This window comes from Haliaeetus albicilla, chromosome 7 (genome assembly GCF_947461875.1).
Source record: "Haliaeetus albicilla chromosome 7, bHalAlb1.1, whole genome shotgun sequence".
Lineage (NCBI taxonomy): Eukaryota > Metazoa > Chordata > Aves > Accipitriformes > Accipitridae > Haliaeetus > Haliaeetus albicilla.
This window is the reverse complement of record NC_091489.1, coordinates 44,961,526-44,983,513: the sequence shown is the minus strand read 5'-3', so window position 1 is coordinate 44,983,513 and position 21,988 is coordinate 44,961,526. Positions and strand designations below refer to the sequence as shown.

The following is a 21,988-nucleotide window of genomic DNA, read 5'->3' as shown; positions in this document are numbered from 1 at the left end:
ATGGAAATGATGCAGTGCTAAAATGAGTGCCTATAATTTTAGGTAACTGTGCTCTTGCCTGCTGCTGCTCAGAGCATGAATCCCACCAACCTGTCCGTGCTCGGCAACGTTGCCGAATCCCCCCAGCAAATGGCTCTGGAGCAGGGTCCACAAGCAGATAGAGTAAGTTGCCAGGCACCCTTTTCTTTTAAATGTACGAGTACACTGATTTCATTGCTCCATTGTCTCAGGTGATGAAACATGTCTGAGTGATATGGGAGGAGATGGGAGAAAGCTGTAGCACAGATCTGTACTGCCTTTCATAGTCTCACCATGGAATGTGTGTGGGGTTTTCTAGGAGAGATAGTGTATTTAATATACAGAGAAACTTGTTCTACAGATTGTTCTGTCTTGAGCAGCTGCCTTTAAAATACTCTTCTCAGCTTTGAAAAGCAAAGTTAACAGAAGGTGTAATGCTGATTGTCATATAGGACCAACATCCACTGGGTCTCTTTGCCAGTCTTTTAAGATAGCTTTACTGCGCGTAGTATTTCTTGTTCTCTACCTGAGAAGCCTGCATGGGTTGTGGAATATTCTGTACAGTGCACTTCAATTATTTTTTTTGCTTTTTTTCTAGGGAAAGAAAGGGGTAAACTTTAAAATTAGTGAAAGAATACAATGCCCTCAACTGTCCTCCATGTCCCATAGTTTATATCTAGTGTCTGTGTTATCTCATCCCATATTGATCTCTGTGTGTGTGCTCCGGGGATTGTGTGTGTTTGATTGCACGATAGGAGAGAAGAGATCATGTGCCAAAGTGCAGGATTCTCTCACTTGTACAGAAGTTAAAATACAGCCTTAGGCTGTAGATAATTTCCACAGAGCCTGGACTTTTTCAGACTTTCTGTGAGGGTCCAGAACTTCTGATACTGTTTTCTTCTCCTGAGAAGTCAGTCTTTGACAGGGTAGAGCTAGGTAGTGACATAGAGCTGTCCCGAGTGAGGCTGTCAGCAGCAGCGATGCAAAACATCCCTCAGCAATTGTTTATCATGTCGCTTTACTTTCCCTTGTCCTTCTTTCCATTACCAAAGGAAGCAGAAAGGGTAGACTAGCAAGAACCCTCATTGCTCATCTTTGTAAGAGTGTTTTTCTTTGTGAATCAATTTTGATTGTTTGTGAATTCTCTCCTCAGGCATCATTACCGGTGCATAACCAGGTGTTACCTCCTATGGAGGCAGTGGATGGTTCTGACCCTTTAGCACCTCTGCAGAATCAAATGGGAAGGATGGAAGCAAAAGAGGAAGATGATGATGATGAAGATGAAGATGAAGATGGGGAAGACACTGACATGGATGAATGGGATCCGGATCCACCTCGACCCTTTGATCCCAATGATTTGTGTAAGCATATGAAGTAGTACGTAGCAGTATGTAGAAAAAGCCCTCCCTTTTTTTTCACTTCCATCAGCCCTCTAGTACATGGAGCCAAAAATGATTCAGAATTTAGCAGTAATAAGTAAACCCCTTTATACCCAGAAATGTAGACACATATTGAGCTGCCTTACTGAAAAGACAAGGTTGTGTCTTAGGTGGAGTCTCTGAGCTGCTTTGTTCTTCATTTTGCGGGAGGCTGCCCTCTCTAATGTTTTAAAATGTAGACAGACTATTGGAATAAATATTCCCACAGCTGAGCCAAAGATGTTTAGAGGGAGATAAGACTGTCTCTTCTGAGCTGGTGCGTGAGTGTCTGCCTGACAGTCATGTCCTCTCTGACTTTGTGTTGTAGGGTGTGAAGAGTGTAATAATGCACATCCCTCTGTGTGTCCAAAACACGGACCTTTGCATCCGATCCCAAACCGGCCTGTGCTGACCAGGGCAAGAGCCAGCCTGCCCCTGGTGCTCTATATAGACAGGTTTTTGGGAGGTGTGTTCTCCAAAAGGCGTATCCCAAAACGCACACAGTTTGGACCTGTGGAAGGACCCCTGGTTAGACAAACTGAACTCAAAGACTGCTATATCCATTTGAAGGTAAGGGTGTGCGGGCGAGAGAAGAAGAGGGATCAATTTGTGCTTAAGCTTTGATTTTCATGAGTTTGTTGCTCTGCCTTGATCAGTTACTTCACTGGAGGTGTTCTTTTGTTGCTTCCATCTCTGAATGTAACTCAGAAGTACCCAGATTGCTTTGGCTTGAAATCTTCTGTTATTCAGGGAGACACAATAATCGTGGTGAATATTAAGGCATTATGGTGTTATGATATATAGGACACATAGCGTGGAATGCTGTGAATCGCTGTTGTGTGGGCTGAAGCAGCATCTGGACATATAAATAGCAGCCCTATCTAAGGATGTTTTGCAGCCATTATTTTGTGTCATGCTGTAACTTAAGTTAAAGATATTTTTCTTCCCCTTTCCTTCCTCTCCCCCACAAGATGGAGGGGAGAGGAGAGATTTTTCTCCCATTCCTCATGCCAAGACATTGGCGGGAGGTATAATGGATTTGACTGACTTTCATCCATTTATTTACTGGTTTCATTATAGGAATTGGTTCTTATTTGCTGGAGATTAGGTTGACAGTCTTAGGAGCGCTAGTCTCTGATGGTCAGTGTCTGACAAGAAAGTTGTTACTGCAGGCAGATTTAGTAACCCAACAGAAGTTCAGCTAAAGAAGTGCTGCTCCCAGCTTGAGGCAGTGGCATGAGTCAAGAAATGAAAGCAGAAGTCAGTCTGCCAGTTAGAAACATCTGACAACTGATGCCATATAGCCTACTGAAGCTACAGCTTCTTGTGCCTCATAGCCACATATAAAGTACTGTGCCTGACCATTTCAATGAATGCTTCTTGCTCTAGAAAGCCATGGAAGGGTCCATCGTGTCTCCGTAGTTAAATCTCTACCTGTTTTTAAGTATTTTTTGAAGTGCTGCCTCTTTCTGGCTCCTTGTTAGCAAAGAGAGGAAAGTTAGCTATGCCTTCGTTGCTTTTCGTAATGTAAAAGTTGCATGGGCATAGTAGTTTGTTTGGGATTTTTGTTTTGTTTTGGTTGGTTGGTTTGGGGTTTTTTTGGTTTTTTTTTTTTAGAAGTTCAAATTCTTTTGAACCTGCTGCCAGGCAGTTACAGTCACATGTAATTGGATTTTGCTACAGGTTTCTCTTGATAAGGGTGACAGAAAAGACAGAGATTTGCAAGAGGACCTGTGGTTTGAACTTTCTAGCGAGGCTCTTTGTAACTGGATGATGTTTGTGCGTCCTGCTCAAAACCATCTGGAGCAGAACCTGGTAGCCTATCAGTACGGCCACCATATTTATTACACAACCATTAAAAACGTGGAGCCCAAGCAGGAACTCAAGGTATGGCATTGCTCATGTTTTGTGACTCTCTTTTCTGCTGATGAAATCAAATCTTAGAGTTGCTACCTAATAAATGCATCTCCAAGTGCCAGAAATGATTGCTGTAAATAGCTTTAGGGCTTTTTTCCCTGATAAAGCACATGATGGCCTGAATCAAATGTCACTGAAGTCAGTAAGTAGTTAGCCACCGACTTAGGGATTTTAAATGAGCTTTGGCTCAGGTATAAAATGAGGAAGTTTCAAATAAAAGTATGTAAATGATTTGTCTGTCACTGTCATGCTTTACACTGCATATATTTTGCTGATGCAATCTAATTTTTATTGCAGCAGTCTTATTCTTTTTAGTTCTGGATGCCCTTTCCAGTTAGTCCTGTGTGCCCTTGACTTGTTTTCTGGTGCCTTAAGCGAATATGGTCTCTCACTTTACTTGGCTTTCCTGGAACTTTTGAAACTTTGCATGTGGAAAATGATAAAGGATATTGTGACTTCCCTGTGAGTTACTTTTTGTTCCCTCTAAAACTGTATTGATTACTTTGAGCTCAAAGCAGCGTGGCTGGCTGTGAGATGGCCTTCATTTTCAACATCTTTTGGGGAACTAGGGGTAACCAAAAAATGTTGTTATCAGGAAATATTTCTTCTTCAAATCTCTTCTTGCATGTAAATTTCATCAATTCAAAAAAAAAACCAACAAAAAAACCCAGTTTTAAACACACTTAGCTAAACCAGGGCAAAAGCCTGCTTATACACTTGTTGCTGATTTTTAAGGGTAGGATTCTTTTTGGTTTCTCTGAAATCAGTCCTTAATTTGTTTAAGCTGAATCACTAGAAACCATGTTAATCCATTTTAAGTATATCCAAACATAATTTTCTCAACAGTTTTTAAACCAATTTGTAACCAGACTTTAATTAAATCTGTACAGACCCGCTTGTAGAAGCACCATTTTTCTTGCTTTATGTGTTAGCAGTGTCTTTTGGGGTAAAATTGGTTCGATAATTGAAAGCGAATGACCTAGGCTCTGTAATGTGTTTTCCTCCCCAAGTGGATGTAAGGCATTCATATAAATTTTGTCCAAAGATTGAAGTATGAGGATCAGTCAGTTAAAGCTGAGAACTTCTGTACTGCATGACAGGTTAGCAGGGTAGGAGCTCCAGGCTTTCTTCTTTGTCCAGCTAGTGAGATTCCTGCAAAGTAACACGCACCTGCTAGTGAGTCTTTGAAGGAGTTAGAAATGCCACTCACCACTGCTGTGAAAATGCCTGCGGCCCACTACAAGTTTAAACTTGTCCAGATTTTTCATGCTGAAAATCTGTCTGTGCCTTCTTTAAGAAATCTCTTCTGGAGTTGAACCTTTTTAATCAAACAGTGAGATAAAATGAGAAATGATGCAAGAATTCTTGGCTAACTGTGAGCATCTGATTTTAGGCTCTAATAAACTTTGTCTTTCTGCCTTCTGTGGTTCTCTCTGCTGAAGGCTTCCTAAATTCCTTGTATAACGAAAGTGGGTCCACCATGCTGCAGCCTGGCAAATTGTTCTTTTGGGAAGCAGGACCATATTGCTTTGATCCTTCAGAAGTTCAGAAACATTTTTAAATGAGTGTCTGTGAACAGTGCTGCCTATTCTCTATGTAAAGAGAGCAGGAAAGAAATGGGAAATCCCCCAAGTTAACAACTTTTCCATTCCTCTTGGTACAACAAGAAACAGTACTCTGCTGATATCCATCCTTTACAATCTTACAGTCGGGTCTAAAGAGATTAATCTTACTTCCTTTAGAGCTACTGGTAGCCGTGTGTGAGACTAACATTCATATTAGGAGGCTATACCTTAAAATTAAATGGATATGCTTTCTGAGCAAAGCTCTCTTTTATTCCTCAGTGGGAGCATATTGATCTCAACAGTCTTTATTATTGAGGATGAAAGGAGCAATAAGAGTTAGTGGTTGAGGCAAGTGAAGTAAATGTATTGCTTAAAAACCATTTTCAAATGAATTCCCTTTAGTTCTGGTTCCATCTTAGTGGTCTGTTATCTTGTATTCCTTCTGCAGGTGTGGTATGCTGCCTCTTACGCAGAGTTTGTGAACCAGAAGATCCACGACATATCTGAGGAGGAAAGGAAGGGTAACTTAGGCTCTTCTGCTCTCAGTTTTTTTGCAGTGTGGTGGCTGGGTGTTGTACTACTTAGTTTCAAGTATACGGCCTGTATTGTGCTCCCAAATTTCCACTAGGTTAAGAAAAGTTAAACCAGATCTAGACTGTATTATTGGGACTTATTTCTACTAACTCATCTCCTGCTAATATTACAATAATTTAGCCTTTTGCCTCATTTTCTGGGAAGCATTAGGTTGCTGCTGGAAAGAGATATGTTTCTGTACTTGATGTCTCATGTTGAGTGTGTTAGAAACTGACATGCTACTGCTTTAGATTGAGAAATTTCTCTTGACCTCCCCTAACTTATGCCAGAGGCACAATCCTGTAGGTGCTCTTCCATACAAGGGTAAATTTCAAAATCTTCCTGAATTTTAAGCAGTGTTTATAGTCCATGTGAACTGTCCCCAGTGACCTTTTTGTCTTTCCGTGATGAGCTGTAGTCATGCCACAGTGCAGAGGGGATAAAAGCAAAGCTAAATAGAGCAGTGCTGAGTATTCTGCAGTCTGTCTAACCTTCAGGGGAGAAATATGGCCCACAGAGGACAGAAAGGCTTGGGAAAAAAAATGAGGCATTTAATTGGTGGTGACCGAAATGCTGTTATTGACATTTCCAATTGAACATAGTTCTCAGAGAGCAGGAGAAGAACTGGCCATGTTATGAGTGCAATCGTCGTTTCATGAGCTCAGAGCAACTCCAGCAGCACCTCAACTCTCACGATGAGAAGCTGGACTTCTTCAGCAGGTACTGAAAGCTTTAGCTTTGTCTGGATATCACTATGGTGCTTCCCCAAACTTGCAGAAAGGAGGGTCTTTGCCCTACAGATCTTACTGACCAACTTGGGTACCCATGAGAGAACGTCTCAGCACCAGAAGGTAAGAATATGGCATCAGGAAACAGATTGGTGTGAGACTTTGCAAAAGAAGTAGCGTGCGGGAAATAAATACCCCATTGAAACTGGTGAGGTTTTTTTGGTTTGCTTTTGTTTTTTTGCCAATGACTTAAAAAATTGCAGTATTTCACTACCACAATATTGAAATACTGGTGCTTCTCAGATGTATGCAGATATAGAGCTTGGAGAACAAGACTTCTAGTGCTTTGGCTCCTCGTTGGGCTGTCAAGATAGTTTATCCTGACCTATTAAAAGCTTAATCTACAAACATCCATCAGAGAGCAGAAAACATTGGTGCCTTCTTTTTCCTGAAACTTAGCAAGTGGCTGCATTTTGGTTGGTTTTGTTTGTTTGTTTGTTTTTGGTTTTTTGTTTTTTGACACAGAAAATTGTTCCCTTCAGTTTACTGCCTGACATCAATGGCTAAGTGCCTTTTTTGGGGGGGGTGTTATGGCTTCCTTGTGCACTTGTTCCATCTAGCTGAAAATGCTTTCCAGCGCACCATACACTGGGCTGTTGGAAGTAGAAGAGTTGCCATGGCAGAGGACTTGCTAGGAGCCAGTAGTCTTCTCGGTCCCACAATTACTGAAATAAATTTCTATGTGTTCTGGACTTTGATTTCTCATAAAGCACAAAATAAATAGATACCAGCCAGTACCCTATTTTTCTGCTGCCAAAATTTCTTCAGGTTTTATTATTTACTGCAGGCCATTGCTACTGAGTTGAATGGGTGAATAGTGATGCTGAGAAAGAATGCATAAAACCAGTGGAGATTCCAAATCCATCTTTTTTTTTTGTCTCTAACCTGGAGCACTATGTATTCTGCAGAGCCAGAGGCCGAGGTCGTGGGCGAGGAAAGAGGAGGTTTGGACCAGGCAGACGCCCGGGGCGCCCTCCCAAATTCATGCGTATGGAAGTAACCAGTGAAAATGGCGAGAAGTGTGAAGAAGGGACGCAGGTATATTTTTTTGTGGATGGAGAGGAGGAAAAAAAAAAATCACATGGGATGTAAACCCTTGACTAAAAGAATTCGGGGCATCAGTGCAAACTGAGGGTGTGCTTTGGACTTATACCCAAGTAATTCTTGGTTTTCTAGCTGTGATTCTCTGCCAGGGGAGCATGCTACTTTCCTTCTATAAAAACTGTAAAATCACTTGCATTTCTACAGCAACTTTAATCCCAAAGCACTTAGCAGTGAGATAGGTTATTGCGGCAGTTTAGCAGCATCACAAAAGTAATTTAGACAGTAAAACTGTAATGGGAATTTAGGTTCGTATTCGTCCTTTCTGGAACGTGAGGTCAGAGTCTGCTTTTATAACTGTTGCTGGTAGAATTAAATCAGTTTGAGCTATGATTCTTTATGATGTTTTAATATTAACAAAAGGGCTTCGTGTAGGCACACTTATTGCAGAATGTTCTTTTGCTTGTGGCTGTTGGTTATATTCTGTAGGGACCTAATATGATGCTTTTAAGTAAAATGCTAAATTCTCTTTGCTGACCGTGCTTAGGTTACCACCAAGTCCTTTTATGAAAGGTGTCAGAAGGGATCAGTGGCTCTGTTTTATGACTTAGCTGAAAGCTGATATCTTGAGTGGTAATTCTCCTCTGGCATCTCACTGGATCATGGTTCAGTGCTGACTCAGGGGGAGGAATGTATACATTGCCTATGAATGCCCGCTGCTTGTTTACTGAGCACGCAGAATAGCCCTAAATGTTGCCTTAAGTGTAGACAGTTGCGAGATCACCCTCTTTGCAAGCTGACATGATGCAAGTCAGCTCCATTTAGACAAGTAAGCATAATGCTGTTCCCAAACTCTTAGCTCTGGAGAGACAGGGCTTACTGGGCGCAGTCCCATGCTAATGTATCTGAATGGCCTCTGGACTGGAGGTGGCTCACATCCTGCCAGCTTGGAGCATGGCCCAGAGCTAGCTCATGTGTGTCTATACAGTTGAGCAGGCCCATGGTTATGTCCCAAGCCTTTGGAGGTCTGCCCGCCTCACTAATGACTAGGCACAAGTTCATCTGCCTGAAAACTTGAGACTCAGGATGCTGTGAGCACAGTTTACTGTCAGCAAGTGTGGAAACTTGCCACCTAGACCAGGACTGGACATTTGGCTGTTATATTGCTCTACTAAGTGTCTCTATCTGGTAAGCATTCACGGTTTATAACAGCTGCACTCCTTCTGGCACCTCCCTGTTTTTCTTCTCCCACACCTGCTTTTGCGCTTTGACAGTACCAGCCTTGAGCTGATATACTTTTGGCGCTCTGTTTCCTAGCTTGTGCTTTTAAGTTTCCTTAGTTGCATTAAGTGATGTCGAGTAAGGATCTATGTTTTTTCTCTTGTAATATGAGAGGATTCCATCCCAGAGGAGTTACTGGAATTTATATGGAAAGAATGTAGATTTTTGGCATATGCTTCCTGCTCCCAACACCCTCCCTGTTCTTTTATCCTAATGCAAAAAAGGAGGAAAACAGCTTTGTGTGATAAATGTAAGTGATCTATGCAGCTGGGTGGATGAGAGTGTGCAGAGCTTGGAAACTGGATAGCAAAACACACAGTGCACAGTATAATCATCTCATTTGTCACTCTCCAGTTCAGCACTCTAGCTAGTTTGTTAGAAAGGAGAAGACGCTGCATAACAATGCATGATAATGCTTCAAAGTGACAACAATTTCAATGAGATGGAAATTCTCTGCTTTCCCTGGTCTGTGCTACTCAATTTGGTCATAAAATTTCTCACAGGTCAGGCTACGTCATCTTTGGCTAAAGTGGTAATAGTCATGAGTGCAGAAGAACTTGCTTGGCTATTAACAGCTGGGTCATTTTGATTGTCTGTGTCCGATCAGACAATATGATGGCCGAGAGAGTTGCCTCCCTGCGGCACTTCTTCCCTGGCGCTCTGAATGTTGTTGCTGTAGGTGGAGGTGATCTGCTGAGAGTATCAATGGAACACAGTAGGAAAGAGTTAGTGTAGACACATTTTGTTTATAGCTTGTGATTAAATATGTAGAAATCTTGTTGTCTGCTGAGTATTATCAAAGCATTTTTCAGTGGGTGGGGGGAATAATCACTGGTTGTATGATTTGCGATTTCAGGACTTGCTGCATTTTTCCAGCAAGGGGCAGTTTGATGAGGCCGGACAAGCCACACTGAATGGGTTGGAGCAGCAGGAACAGACTCCAGTGCCATCAGAGACGCAGTCGGCACTGGAGCAGCAGTCAGAAAACCACCCGCTACAAATCCAGCCGCAGCATGATGAGAGCACGGTGCCTACGCAGAGCACCATGACAGCAGATGACATGAGGCGAGCGAAGCGTATCAGGGTAAGCAAAGAGGACGGTGGATCACGTCTTCTCTCACCCAGAGAATGCCGGGCCTGCCTGCCAGGACCAGCTGGTCTCTTCCACTGTCATATCCATTTCTGAATCCTGAATAAAGCATCTCATTCCTAGCAATTTTCTTTGCACTGAGGGGAGGACAAATCTCATGTAAAGAACTAGTATCTCACGAGATGCTAGTGTGAACTGGTCACCAATTGGAGTGGATTCAATTCCAGCACAGTAATTCTTTCATAGAAACCCAGTCCATCCAAGCTGGCAGGCAGGAGTGCTTCAAACAGCCAGCTGAATCATGGTACCGTGGCACAGACTAATGACTTGTTCACAGCACCATCTGTGTCTCTCGGAACTCTTTTCTTGCAAATAGTTGCCAAAGAGGAACCATGATCTCAGTTTAGACCCACTTAGTTGGTGATGATGATGATATTTAGTGATAAAATCCTTTCTTGGGGTAGAAAAACCTGCCTGTCTTTGTGAGATTAAAATCTGTGCTAAGAGCTTTGTGTACCGACAGCAAACGCTTTGAGCCTGAGCTTTGTGTCAACTGGGTGAGCTGTTTTTTCTCTACTATGTGTGGGAGGGAAATGATTCAAGCAAATAATCCTTGAAGCCGTGTAGCTGTGAGATTGGTTTATTTAGCCTAGAATCTTTTTCTTTTTCTTCCATGTGTAAAATTTTGATTACAGAAAGGAACAGCTGCAATGGGGGTAAGACTTCATTTTTAGGGGATGAGAAAGGATTAGAAAAGAGTTGACTAACTGTTCCGAATAGGAAGATGTCGAGCCAAATTTTGCTTTCAGTTTATAGCAATATATATGCGAGACCAGTGGTGGTGTTACCCCATAAAGGCAGCGGTGTATCCTGAAGGAAGAATTTGGCTCAGGCACATTAAGACTGCAGAATTCTTAACCATACAAAATGCTTGTGTTCTCTGAATGACAAGTTTCTACCAGTAATTTGATTTTTGTATGTTAAAAGCTTGAGGGATTTTTACTGAATGTATTGAAGGATGGATAACAAAGACAGATGCTGAGTTTTTGACAGTAAAGAGTGTGGGTATTTACTGCTTATGATATGCCACAACTTCCTCAGTAGAAAGTTGAGGCCTGGGTGTAATGGGAAGAGAAAGTGTTGCCTGTTTCCCTGAACTTTTGAACCCAAGATGTGAACTTAACATCTTCTTAAACAGTAAATGTGGGAAGAAAAGGACAGAAATTCTGTTACTTCTTTGTCTTGTGGCTTAGCTTTTGTTCCCTGGAAGTTCATCACAAATGGATGATGAACTAAGAGGAGTGCAGTGGTGGTTTAGTCCTTGGTGACATGTTTGTCTCTCCAAATCTCCCCAACTTTCCATACATCTGGCAGCTCATGTTTGGTAGAGTTCTGGAGATGTTTCAAGATAGGGGCACTGGCAGAATGGCAGATGGATGGTTGCATAGCACCTTTTCATATTGCGTCAGACTGCAAGCAATGGGAACTTGAGATAAGAGTAGTACACTAGTAAACATTACTTTTTAAGCACTGAAAAGTCACAGCAAGCTCTAGCATCCTATGAGCACTCATTCAATTCAACTATTCACAGCACATTCTTACAGTAACATGCACTTAATATTACAAGCAAGCAAACATTTGGTTTTAAGATCTGTAGCAGTACATCATTCACTTCCAAAGAACAGGTAGAAAGCCTTGACTCCTGGTTATGATCTGGAGACCTGTGTAGCTCTAGTTCTTCCTTATTACTCATGTAGGATTGAATTTTCAAAAACAATAATTCTTTGTGACTTGCTTCAACTTTTCGAAGGTTTAGGGCAGTGATGCTCTGAGAGTGCTTTAATTCTAGCTGGAAGCGCTAATCTCTGGTGCCCCAGGGTTTAAGTCCCAATAGGATCAGTTCATTTTTTAGCCTCTGCTTTACAGCCTATGGAGTTTCCTTGGAGATCAGACCTTAATTATGACAGTCACCTCCTTAGCATTGAAAAGAGATACACGCATCCTTCAAGATACTCTTGTAACAAATTAGAGGAACATTGTGGTCTGCAGCCAAAATGAGCATTTGTTTTTAATTCAGTTCTGGGCAGCGTCCAGAGCGTCTGTGGGCTGATCCCCAAAACATCTGCATTTCCAAATTGCGCTTTTTTTTTTTTTTTTTTTTACACATACAGACCTGATCCTAAAATGTCCTTTGTGTAGGTGACTGCTTTACTCTAAGGAAGCAAATGGCAGGGATAGGGATATGATTTGGAAAGCACAGTCACTTCCTTCGTGCTGAAAGGAATGCAACCAGTTGTATAATGAAGAGTACAAACAGTAAGATGAGGTTTAAAAAAAAGTCCCTACTCCTTAACTTTTTTACTCTTCTAATCCTTGCCCTGTTGTTATCCTGCCCTAAGTATTCCCTTCTGCTAAAAGCATTTCATTCTCACTGTGGCTCTGCAGTACCCATTACATCATTATTAATCAACTCTGAGAAAACATGAAAGGTCACAAAACACCTTCCAGATTATCTGTGGTTTTTATCTTTGCCCTTTAACTCCCCTTGGGCAGTTATTAACTACAGGGTGAACCTTGAAGATCTGTTTAGTGTTTCCTGAGGCAAAAACCTCAAAGGAGTTTTGCCTACGTAAAGAGTAAACTCTAGCTAGAAGAGCTGGCCCTCGTAGTGACCCGCAGAAGCGTGACTATTGCAGCAGTCAAGGCTTCTGTTTTAAAGTCCATTGCATAACATAAGTATTTTTCTCTCCCTCAATGCTGCCTGCTCAGCTGGAGCTGCAGGTAGGTTTGGTTTGGTTTTTTTGTTTCGTTGGGTTTTTGCTGTATCTAATCAAATGGTACGTAACAACATCGCCTTCCGTGTTGTTTTGTCAAACTTCTGTTTAGTGTTTCCTGATTGACCCTGCATCGTAAATTGTCAGATTTGTTCTTCTTTAAGCAACCAATGTCCAGAACGAAGTGTTATCTGAATAACAATTTGCATTCTTCTAGTTCTAATTAATTGAAAATTTAAGGTGAATATTATAAGAGTAGACTGCTTGGATGAAATACTATAATACCCATCTTAAAGTTTTGGAGGATTTGTTCGCGCAATTGCGCTGGGTCAATGTTATCAGTAAATGAGACAACACTTAGTTCTCTTTTTCTGTTTTTCTAGTTGATAGCTTATCTAATCAAAGAGCAGTAAAACATTTCACCCTTCTATAGCCTTTGAGACAGCAATGGGCCTATGTTGATTTACATGGTATAGAAGTCTGGCCTGCTATGCTGTCAGTCAGATCACTGGTAAGGTACCAGTGATCAAATAGCAAAGTACAGTAATAGCGGAGTTAAGAACTTGAAGGGCATCCCTACAACTATTTGTTTTATTAGCTTATCCCTGTAATTAAGGGGAAAATTATATCCTCCTGACTCCAAGCAACACATTAATTTTTACACAGCACATGTCTGTGCAGCCTTTGCAGCTCATGGTGTGACTTACAGCACATCTGTGTATTTCCCATTGTCTCCACTCCTCCACTTGTAAAATGGAGAATGGAGATGATGACAATTCATGGGAGGGCTCATTTGGGGCTCCTGTATTAAACTGTTAGCTTTTTTTATAGCAAAACAGTTGCTCTCATGTTCCTTTTTTTTGGAATGAAAGTATAGGTTTCCCTCTGCAGTTCAGATGGTGAAAAGGATCATTCAGGTTCACTAGTTTAATCTCTAGCACAGCATTTCACAGTATTCCCAAGCTGTTTCCTCATTCCAGCAGAAGAGCTCCTAACTTTACTCAGTGTCAACTGTTGGCACACATGTAAGGGACACAGCAAATGTCAGCCCAGACATTCCCACGAGAAAAGGAGGGAGGAAACCAGGGAAATCTGTTTGCAGAAGTCTTGAACGTATCTTGTGGAGAGAAGTCTTGAACGTATCTCATGGAGAAGTATGTAATATTGAATGTGTGTAAGCATAGGTGCCAGCCATGTTCTAGCGCTATTTCTCTTAACTATCATGATGTAGATTCTGTGTGTAGCATCTGAAAAGAGAAGACATCAATAAATGACAGTGTATAGATCTTATTTTGGGGAAGAGTAAATACTCCTTAGACTTCTTGCAGAGAAATGGAAGTATTGCAGTGTACTCTATCAGTACAGTATGGGTGAGCGTGTGCTGTGGGATTTCATGCATGCAGAGATGTGACTGACTTCTAGCTTTGCAACTATCCAGCATAAAAGTTCTCATCCAATATTGAAATGCAGGCGCAGGGCACGCCTGCCTATTTCTACAGGCAACATGTCCAGCAGCATCTGTTCCTCCAGCAGACAGTGCTGGTATCGGGACTGGGATGGGCCTATAACTTTTTTATCTGAAGGGAAAGGGGAGAAAGGGAAAAGGCAACAATCATGAAATGTAACACAAAAGGTAGCACACACCAAAAAAAAAAGCAGGGGCTGAGAAGAGAAATTGTGCACAGTAAGAGTGGAGAAAAACAGAGAAGAGCAGCCCAGTATATTAAATTTTAAAATTAGTATTTGCACAACACACATTATGCTCAATTCACAATATCCTTAAAGTTTCTTGCAATACCAAGAAAAGCAATTTCAAGTTTGACTGTGTATAATCAACTGCCCTTTGAATAGACAACAGAATCTACCAGAGTTCCTCTTGATTTAGCACCAGTGTGTTTGTCTTTCATCTTTCTTCTTCATTTTCAGGCTCTCACACGCGATATATGCTAAATGGCAAAGACAGGCGAATTGCTCACAAGTTCTTACCTGTTGCTTGTAAACCTGCCATTCTGCCCCTGCTGTAATGTTTTGAAAATCTATTCTTTCTGATAATAACAAAAAGGTTTAGACCAGCATCTCTTGAATGTTTAGGTTTAGACCAGCATCTCAGCTCCACCATAAGTTTTCCCCACAATGCTAAACCACTGCTGCACATCTCTGGTGAACTTTGGTGCAGAAGCTCATTTTGTAAAGGGCTGTGGAATTTCATTAACCTTGCTCATGCGTGAAAGACAGGGCCCTAGCTTGCCTTTCCTTTGTATGGTGGCTGAATTTGTGACCCAAACCCAACAGTTAGCTGGAATTGCAGCTTTTCTCAGGCCCAGGTCTGTACTTCAGAGGGGACTTAGTTTTATTTTACAGAAAAATTGCCACGCTAAAGAGAAAAGTTAGCTAAATCAGCAGAAAACAAGGACTGGAGAGGAAACTCTTGCATTTTGTTCTCCTACCTCAGTGTGTAACTGCAGGTATGTCCCTTAACTTCTGCCTGTCACAGCCTTCCCTTCTGTAAAATGGAGACAGTGTCTACAATGCAAAAGCAGGTTTTTTTAAGTTTAGGTTCACTGATTATCTGGTATATTTAATCTTGAAAATATTTGGATGTGAAATCCATACATAATAATAAAAGCTAGTGGTCTCTTCGATGTTTCTTTCAGAACGCAGCTCTTCAGCACCTGTTCATACGGAAATCCTTTCGCCCGTTCAAATGCCTCCAGTGTGGGAAGGCCTTCCGCGAAAAGGACAAACTGGATCAGCACTTGAGGTTTCACGGACGGGAAGGGAACTGCCCTTTGACTTGTGACATCTGCAACAAGGGCTTCATCAACAGCGGTGCTCTCGAGAGCCACATGAAGTTCCACATGGACCAGAAAACATACTCCTGCATTTTCTGTCCCGAGTCCTTTGACCGCTTGGATCTGCTTAAAGATCATGTGGCCATCCATGTCAATGATGGCTATTTCACCTGCCCTACCTGCAAAAAACGCTTTCCAGATTTTATCCAGGTGAGATGCCATCCTGATTTGAAGCATTGCCTTTGGGTCTCTTGCAAGCACTCTTGTTTATGAATTTTTCAGTACTGTTATTGTGTAATGCTGCATGTCAGTCCATTTGCACAAGATAAAGGGATCCATGTCAATCAGAAATTAAAAAGGAAGAGTGACCAAGCATTGCTAGATGTTGTCTTACGCCATTGCAGTGTTCTTTCCACTAAATCATTAGATGTAGTAGTTCAGTCTGGCATTAGAAGGCACTGTACTGTGGGATGGGTGGTCCTTTATCCCTAGAAAATGCCTAAAGCAGAGGTCCCAACTACTTTTGGTCAGTACAGATCCATGGCACGAAAAGGAATTGTCTTTTGCTGTATGCAGCTTGTACTTGAATACACCTTGTCCTTCGTTGTTAAAACTCTGAACCAAAACCAATTGTGTTTTACGTCTTTAATCCCTTGACTGTTTTTGTCAGGATAATTCATTTGAACACCTTGCAGAAATGCCAGAACAGATCAGGATACTCTGCTTCCTGACTTGCCCCCTGGGCTTCAGCTGGGTACTTTATTCTTCTCTGCACACTGCTTCAGAGAGGTTGCAGTGGAGTAGTGAGTAATGTAACTACTTTGTGCAGTGTGCAGAGCCATTGGAGAAGATAGTTAATAGAATTTAAGGATGCTATTTCAATGTTCAGTAAGAAAAAAAACTTGAGACATACCATGCACATATTCATTACCCTTTATTGGGACAAAGAGGTTGATTATGTCTTGCTGAGCCGCCTGACTTAAATTGAAATGTAGAAATCCAGTTTAAGTCAAGTAATAGGAACTGATAGACTATCCAACAGGCTAAAGAGGAAAGGATGGGGAAAAGTGGTTTAGTAATATAATTCTATCCCAGCAAAACCCTTTATCTTCTGTAAATGTTGAATGAGGAAAAATGTTGATGATTCAGAAATGCTGTACTGCAACCTAATTCCCCATAAACTTTCCTGTGAAACTGATCAAGTCAGAAGAAGGTCCCATGGCTTTTTTCCAGCTATTCAGCTCTATTTTGGAATTTAAAGATGTTTTTTTCATTGGGTGCTCTGTGAATAATTAAGTCTAGTCACCATAGATTGCTGCCTACTTAAGTACTTTTATGTGGAACAGATAAAGATACCACGTTGCTCCATGTATGATCAGTATTAGAAGATGATAAAGATTTAGTTAGAGATCCATTTCTTGAGTAGTGCTTGGATTTCAAATGTCAAACCTCATTAGTTACTTCATTGCGGGAGGGTGAGGAACCCCAATAGATGCTTCAAGAGCTCAAGGATAGTCCCCAAACATGCAAAAGTAGTTGGCCTTCAGGAATGGCGTGCAAATGCTTTTCTGTCGAAGGGGTATTTTTGCCAATTGTAATTGCAAGCTCATTCTCTCTGATTGAAAGGAATTAGTCCCCGTGTTTAGGTTTCTTTATAAATGAAGTAAAGATAACGAAAATCAGATGAATGTGTTAACTCAAGGATGATTCAGTAAAACTGGTACATCATGGACTGTTGCTGCCCATTAAGTGCTCAACTGTGCAATAGCTGATGCCTTCAAGAAACAGTCTTAAGGAAATCAAATCGTCCATCCAGAGGCATAATAAAGATGTTATGGCTTTATAGAAACTATTGCCAAGATGTCAACTGTTCTGATAAAATACTTTTTAAACCAAAGCAGATTAGAGAACTCTTAAAACCTTTTTCCTTTCTTTCTTTTTCCTTTTTGCTAAGAGTTTCCTAGACTGTTTTACCACACACTCTTCTCTTTTGAATAAATTCCATTTTTCTATGATCTGCAATTCTAGGTCAAGAAACACGTACGCAGCTTCCATTCAGAAAAGATTTACCAGTGCACAGAATGCGACAAGGCTTTCTGCCGTCCTGACAAGCTGCGACTCCATATGTTGCGACACTCAGACCGCAAAGACTTCCTGTGCTCCACGTGTGGCAAGCAGTTCAAGGTAAGATGACTCTTGACTGGGTCATTTCTGATACAGGTGGAGCAGACCATTCTTTAGCCTCCTTCAAGTAGATAAGCTCATGTTCTCCAAGGTGGAAGAAACCACCATGTGTAAACATGCTAGGCTTGCCCACGAGTTGCACGCGCTGCTTTGTGTCGTGTGTGAGCTACAGCATTCATTTCTGATGTACGAGGGGCAAGATCCACCCCAGCATGCTCTGCTCTTAACAGGGTGTCTCATCTATCAGATCTTATTTGTAATAATTTAATAACAGAGGAAGTTTCTGTCTGCTCGTTAAGAACTGGATCATTATACAGCCCAATTGCCAGGTGCTTGGGTTGTATTGCTTCTATCAGTTTAGTTAAGAAAACTTCTTGCTGATGTCAGTGGACTAATAATATTCCTGGGCGAGGTGCCTGTGTCTGTGGCATCCATCTTGACAGCACATGACACCCAGATGCCTTTCCAGATCCCACCAGAACAGATGGAGCAGACTGTGAGCCAGGTAAACTGTGGTGGCAGCAGCTTGCTCCTTGTCACTTAGTTTCTTATGGGATACTGAGGGACTGGATACTTTTGGGTGAAGAAGCATATTCTAGACAGTGTATGTCCAGAGAGGCTGGACTGCATCTGGGCAGTAGGTTCAGCACTGTTGTAAGACATGAGGTCCTCCTCAGTCAAGAGCATTATTTGATGCAAGTTTCCAGCCGTACCGAGTTGAGCGCTAATATTTTAGATAAATTCAAAGAAAAGCCAGAGCGGAGGGGTTCATTCTCACAGAGGCTGCTAAATTAGCATTAGTTTGGCTTCTGCTTTTGTGGCTGAGCAACCTCAGCTTGGTTTGAAGGATAAACCTAAGCCCAAAGGATTTCTGCTGAGCTGTCCAACACTGAGCATGCAACTGTATCTCATGGCAGCACTGGAGAGGAAAAGTTGAAGAGAGATCTCTGAACACCTTACATTGTAGTTCTTCCTTGTAACAGGTAGTCAGGCAGTAAGTGGCGCTGATGCTTTTCTTCCCGATTTGCTCTTTCCCTAGAGGAAAGACAAACTGCGAGAGCACATGCAGAGGATGCACAACCCAGAGAGGGAGGCCAAGAAAGCTGATCGAATCAGCCGCTCAAAAACATTCAAGCCTCGGATAGCTTCCACTGACTATGAAAGCTTCATGTTCAAGTGCCGACTCTGTATGATGGGTTTTCGCCGGAGGGGGATGCTGGTGAGTGTCTGTGTGCTCTAGCTTCTCTTATAATTTCTGTACTCAATTTTGGTAAATAGTTAAGGAATAAAGATGGAATTCCAATGGTTGGTACACAAGGATGCTGTGAAACTGGGAGAATTTTATAGCTGAGTTGAGATTATATATATTTTTTTTAACCCTGTGTGTCTTATCTCTTCAGCAAATGTGTGTCTTTGTGTATTTCATTGCCTGTGTTGCATGTCTGGTTGTCACTACTGTATTTCAACACTAAGTAATGCTGATTGATGTGTAATGTATTTAACAGAACATGAGATTAATATATTGCCTAGGTCAGCCTTACTGCCTCAGTTTTCCTGTCCTTCCTATTCTTTGTTTCTCCCCCTTCTTGAGGGGCCTCTCCTGGCCATGTCCTGTAACTGCCACTGTGTAAAGGGTGTTACGCACCAGGAGATCTTATTTGCAAATATTTCATGAGGGTTGTGATCTCTGCTAGCAAAGGCCTCCCTGGACAGAGGCCCTTTAATTACCTCGCTCGCAGCTGCAAGAGAGTTCTGGCAAGCTATTTTACCCCTTCCCATCTTAGTTTGATTAGAGAAACTGTAAATGAGATCTAGTAAGACATGTTTACCTTCAGCAGCTGACTATGAATGTGAATAACCCTTGCAGCAGCAAATGCTTCCGGTGCTGCTGGCGAGCATTGTTACAGTTTTGGTTTGGCTGTTATCCATGTCTAGGAGAAGAAGCAATTGCTTGGCTTCCAGCTGTAATATGCTCTCTTGTTCTCTGTGTTTGTTTCTCCTAAGGTGAACCATTTATCAAAGAGACACCCAGACATGAAAATAGAAGAGGTGCCAGAGCTCACGTTGCCCATCATCAAACCCAACAGAGATTACTTCTGTCAGTACTGTGATAAGGTATGTAAGGAAGTCACCCCTTGGAGGGTAGCTCAGTCCTAGACCTCTGTGCAACCAATTTGTTTCTGCATAGAAACACCTGGCAGGGTTTGTAGCTTTTTTTGAGGTGCTTGCCAGCAACATTCCTGTAGGACTGTCAAAAAAAAAAAATTAAAAAAATTAAAAAAAAATTAAGATGAAATGCACTTAGGCCAAGGCAGCTGAATGCTAATTGAAAACTGCAGTTCTCCTTTTCTGCTGTCTTTGGAGTAGGAAAACTTAAATACTGTCATCCAGCAAGCAGTCACTCACCCTTATTCCTGTATCACTTTTTGCAATCCAGGACTAAGTAACCTGTCTATAATTCCTGAACACTTATTTCTTTTGGTTTCTGTATCACTTTTAAAAGTTAGTCTCTAACACCTTTAATTTCAAGCTGCTTAGTCACATGCCAGTAATTTCCCAGTGTTCAGTAGAGCCTGAAGCTTCTTCTGTGCTCCCTTGGGGTTCATGTTCTTATTCCCTGGCCTTTGCTTTTTACGCATGTAGGCCTTTATTTACCAGGGAGTGTATTTTGACTGTCCTTATCCTCAGCATATTCTTCCACGATGCCTCCTTCCTTTTGTTTAAAGGGAAAAAAACAGATAGTTTTAAAAAATATCACAGAATATTTGTTTGTTGAAGTGCCTAAAAAGAATTTAAAAATACGTTGATCGCTGAAGGCTATTAAAACGGTTTGATGCTTTGTGCAAGAGTGGAGGCATTAACCCTCATGACAAATGAACATTGGACAAATTACAACTTTGGTGATCAGTGGCTTCTTTGACATTTGACCTTCAAGTATCAGGCAAAAAAGATTCTCCTCTCACCTTCCTGTCCTGCTTTGATGTTTTGTTGTGGCACATGTTCTCAGATGGCTCCTGTGTGCTACACAGGAAGGAGTTGCTTTTACAAGTTGATTAAACATGGGAAGGGGTATGTATATTTATGCATTATGTTGTAATTGTTTGGGATTTAACTAAACATGCCGTCTAAAGCGACATTCAGACCTTCCAGATAAAGATAACTGGTAGCTGTTTTTTGCACAGACATCAGGTTTACACCATTTTAATTCTAAGTCTTAACCCTGCAGGTGTACAAGAGTGCCAGTAAACGCAAAGCACACATCCTGAAGAACCATCCTGGTGCTGAGCTACCTCCAAGCATTCGGAAACTGCGCCCTGCGGGCCCAGGAGAGCCAGATCCCATGTTGAGCACCCACACCCAGCTGACAGGCACCATAGCCACTCCTCCGGTCTGCTGTCCTCACTGTTCCAAGCAGTACAGCAGTAAGGTATGGGGGTTGTCTCGTAGCCTCAGAAGACAGCACCTCTCTGGTGATGCTTTTTCACCATGGTCTCTGTCATCTGTCAGTCCACAAGCAGAGCTCTTTCATTCTGAGTCAGAGTGCTGCTTTCGTGCTGCGTGCTGACAATACGGAGCGGAGCGGAACCTGCTCATTTTATGGCAAAAAGGTTCCCTAAATAGAGGGCCTGAGCTTGAAGAAAGAAATGGAAATGTTATCAGAGTGCAGTCACAAATGGAAAAACTTGGAAAATTCTCAGTAACAGTGACAAGGGAGAGGAGTAGGGAAACAAAATACAGAAAAGGTAACTCTGGAAAAGGTCCCCAGAATATTCGGCTGTGTTGGGGTAAAAAGCTTATGGGATGTGATGTTTGGGGCAATACTTCAGTATCAGATAGCTCTAATCAGCAGAAACTTGGTGATCTTTGCTTCCTTCTTGCTGGCCAAAGCATCCCGTAGTGTGAATCTTGATGCTGCCTTACTGAGGGAAACTTAAAAGCTGCGGTCCGCAGGGCTGTTTGATTTCAGCTGGCCTGAGGCAGAGTTACTGACCGTCTTTCTAATGAGCTTTTGCATCTCTTTGTAGACAAAGATGGTACAACATATTCGCAAGAAGCACCCAGAGTTTGCTCAGCTCCCTAACACGATACACGCTCCGCTGGCGACAGCTGTCATCAGTTCCACTCCTGCTGTTCTAACCACTGACAGCTCTACCGGAGAGACTGTTGTGGTAAGGATTCCAGACATGTTAAATCAGGCCAATGGAGGGAAACAAACAGAACGGAAGCCCTCTGGTATAGTAGTCTTAGTGTTTATTCGGGCAGATGTCATTTAAAAGGTCTGTTAGGACATTATTTGAGATCATTTCTGTTCCTGGATCTGTGGTGTGGTTTGGCTCTGCCAGGAATTATGTATTTCTTTCTGGAGCTCGAAGGATTTGTCTTTTTTCCCCTACTCCACTCCCTTCTTTCATTCAGACCCATGTGCTACTGACTCCACGTAATAATTTCACACATGGCTAATTAACTCAGGAATACTCATCTCATGGATTTTCACTGGGACTGTTCTCCTGAGGTGCTTGCAGTTCTCGGGATCAAGAGGACGTGTT

General features: G+C 41.9%; 1 protein-coding gene across 3 annotated transcripts in view; it reads left to right on the top strand.

Annotated features, from left to right (window-relative positions):
* Positions 1-21,988, top strand: part of PRDM10 (PR/SET domain 10) — a 45,594-nt gene that overhangs the window by 15,753 nt on the left and 7,853 nt on the right. For 2 of the 3 annotated variants that reach the window (XM_069788182.1, XM_069788183.1), the window contains exons 5-18: positions 43-162; positions 1,172-1,379; positions 1,765-2,006; positions 3,120-3,323; positions 5,367-5,439; positions 6,094-6,211; positions 7,188-7,317; positions 9,458-9,685; positions 15,120-15,467; positions 17,286-17,441; positions 18,481-18,660; positions 19,446-19,556; positions 20,668-20,868; positions 21,467-21,890. In XM_069788182.1, coding sequence (XP_069644283.1) covers positions 43-162; positions 1,172-1,379; positions 1,765-2,006; positions 3,120-3,323; positions 5,367-5,439; positions 6,094-6,211; positions 7,188-7,317; positions 9,458-9,685; positions 15,120-15,467; positions 17,286-17,441; positions 18,481-18,660; positions 19,446-19,556; positions 20,668-20,868; positions 21,467-21,715 — 2,568 coding nt within the window. In that variant the 3' untranslated portion in view covers positions 21,716-21,890. Of the gene's footprint in view, positions 1-42; positions 163-1,171; positions 1,380-1,764; positions 2,007-3,119; positions 3,324-5,366; positions 5,440-6,093; positions 6,212-7,187; positions 7,318-9,457; positions 9,686-15,119; positions 15,468-17,285; positions 17,442-18,480; positions 18,661-19,445; positions 19,557-20,667; positions 20,869-21,466; positions 21,891-21,988 lie in introns of those variants that run through there. The other variant, XM_069788184.1, reaches the window with a different exon arrangement.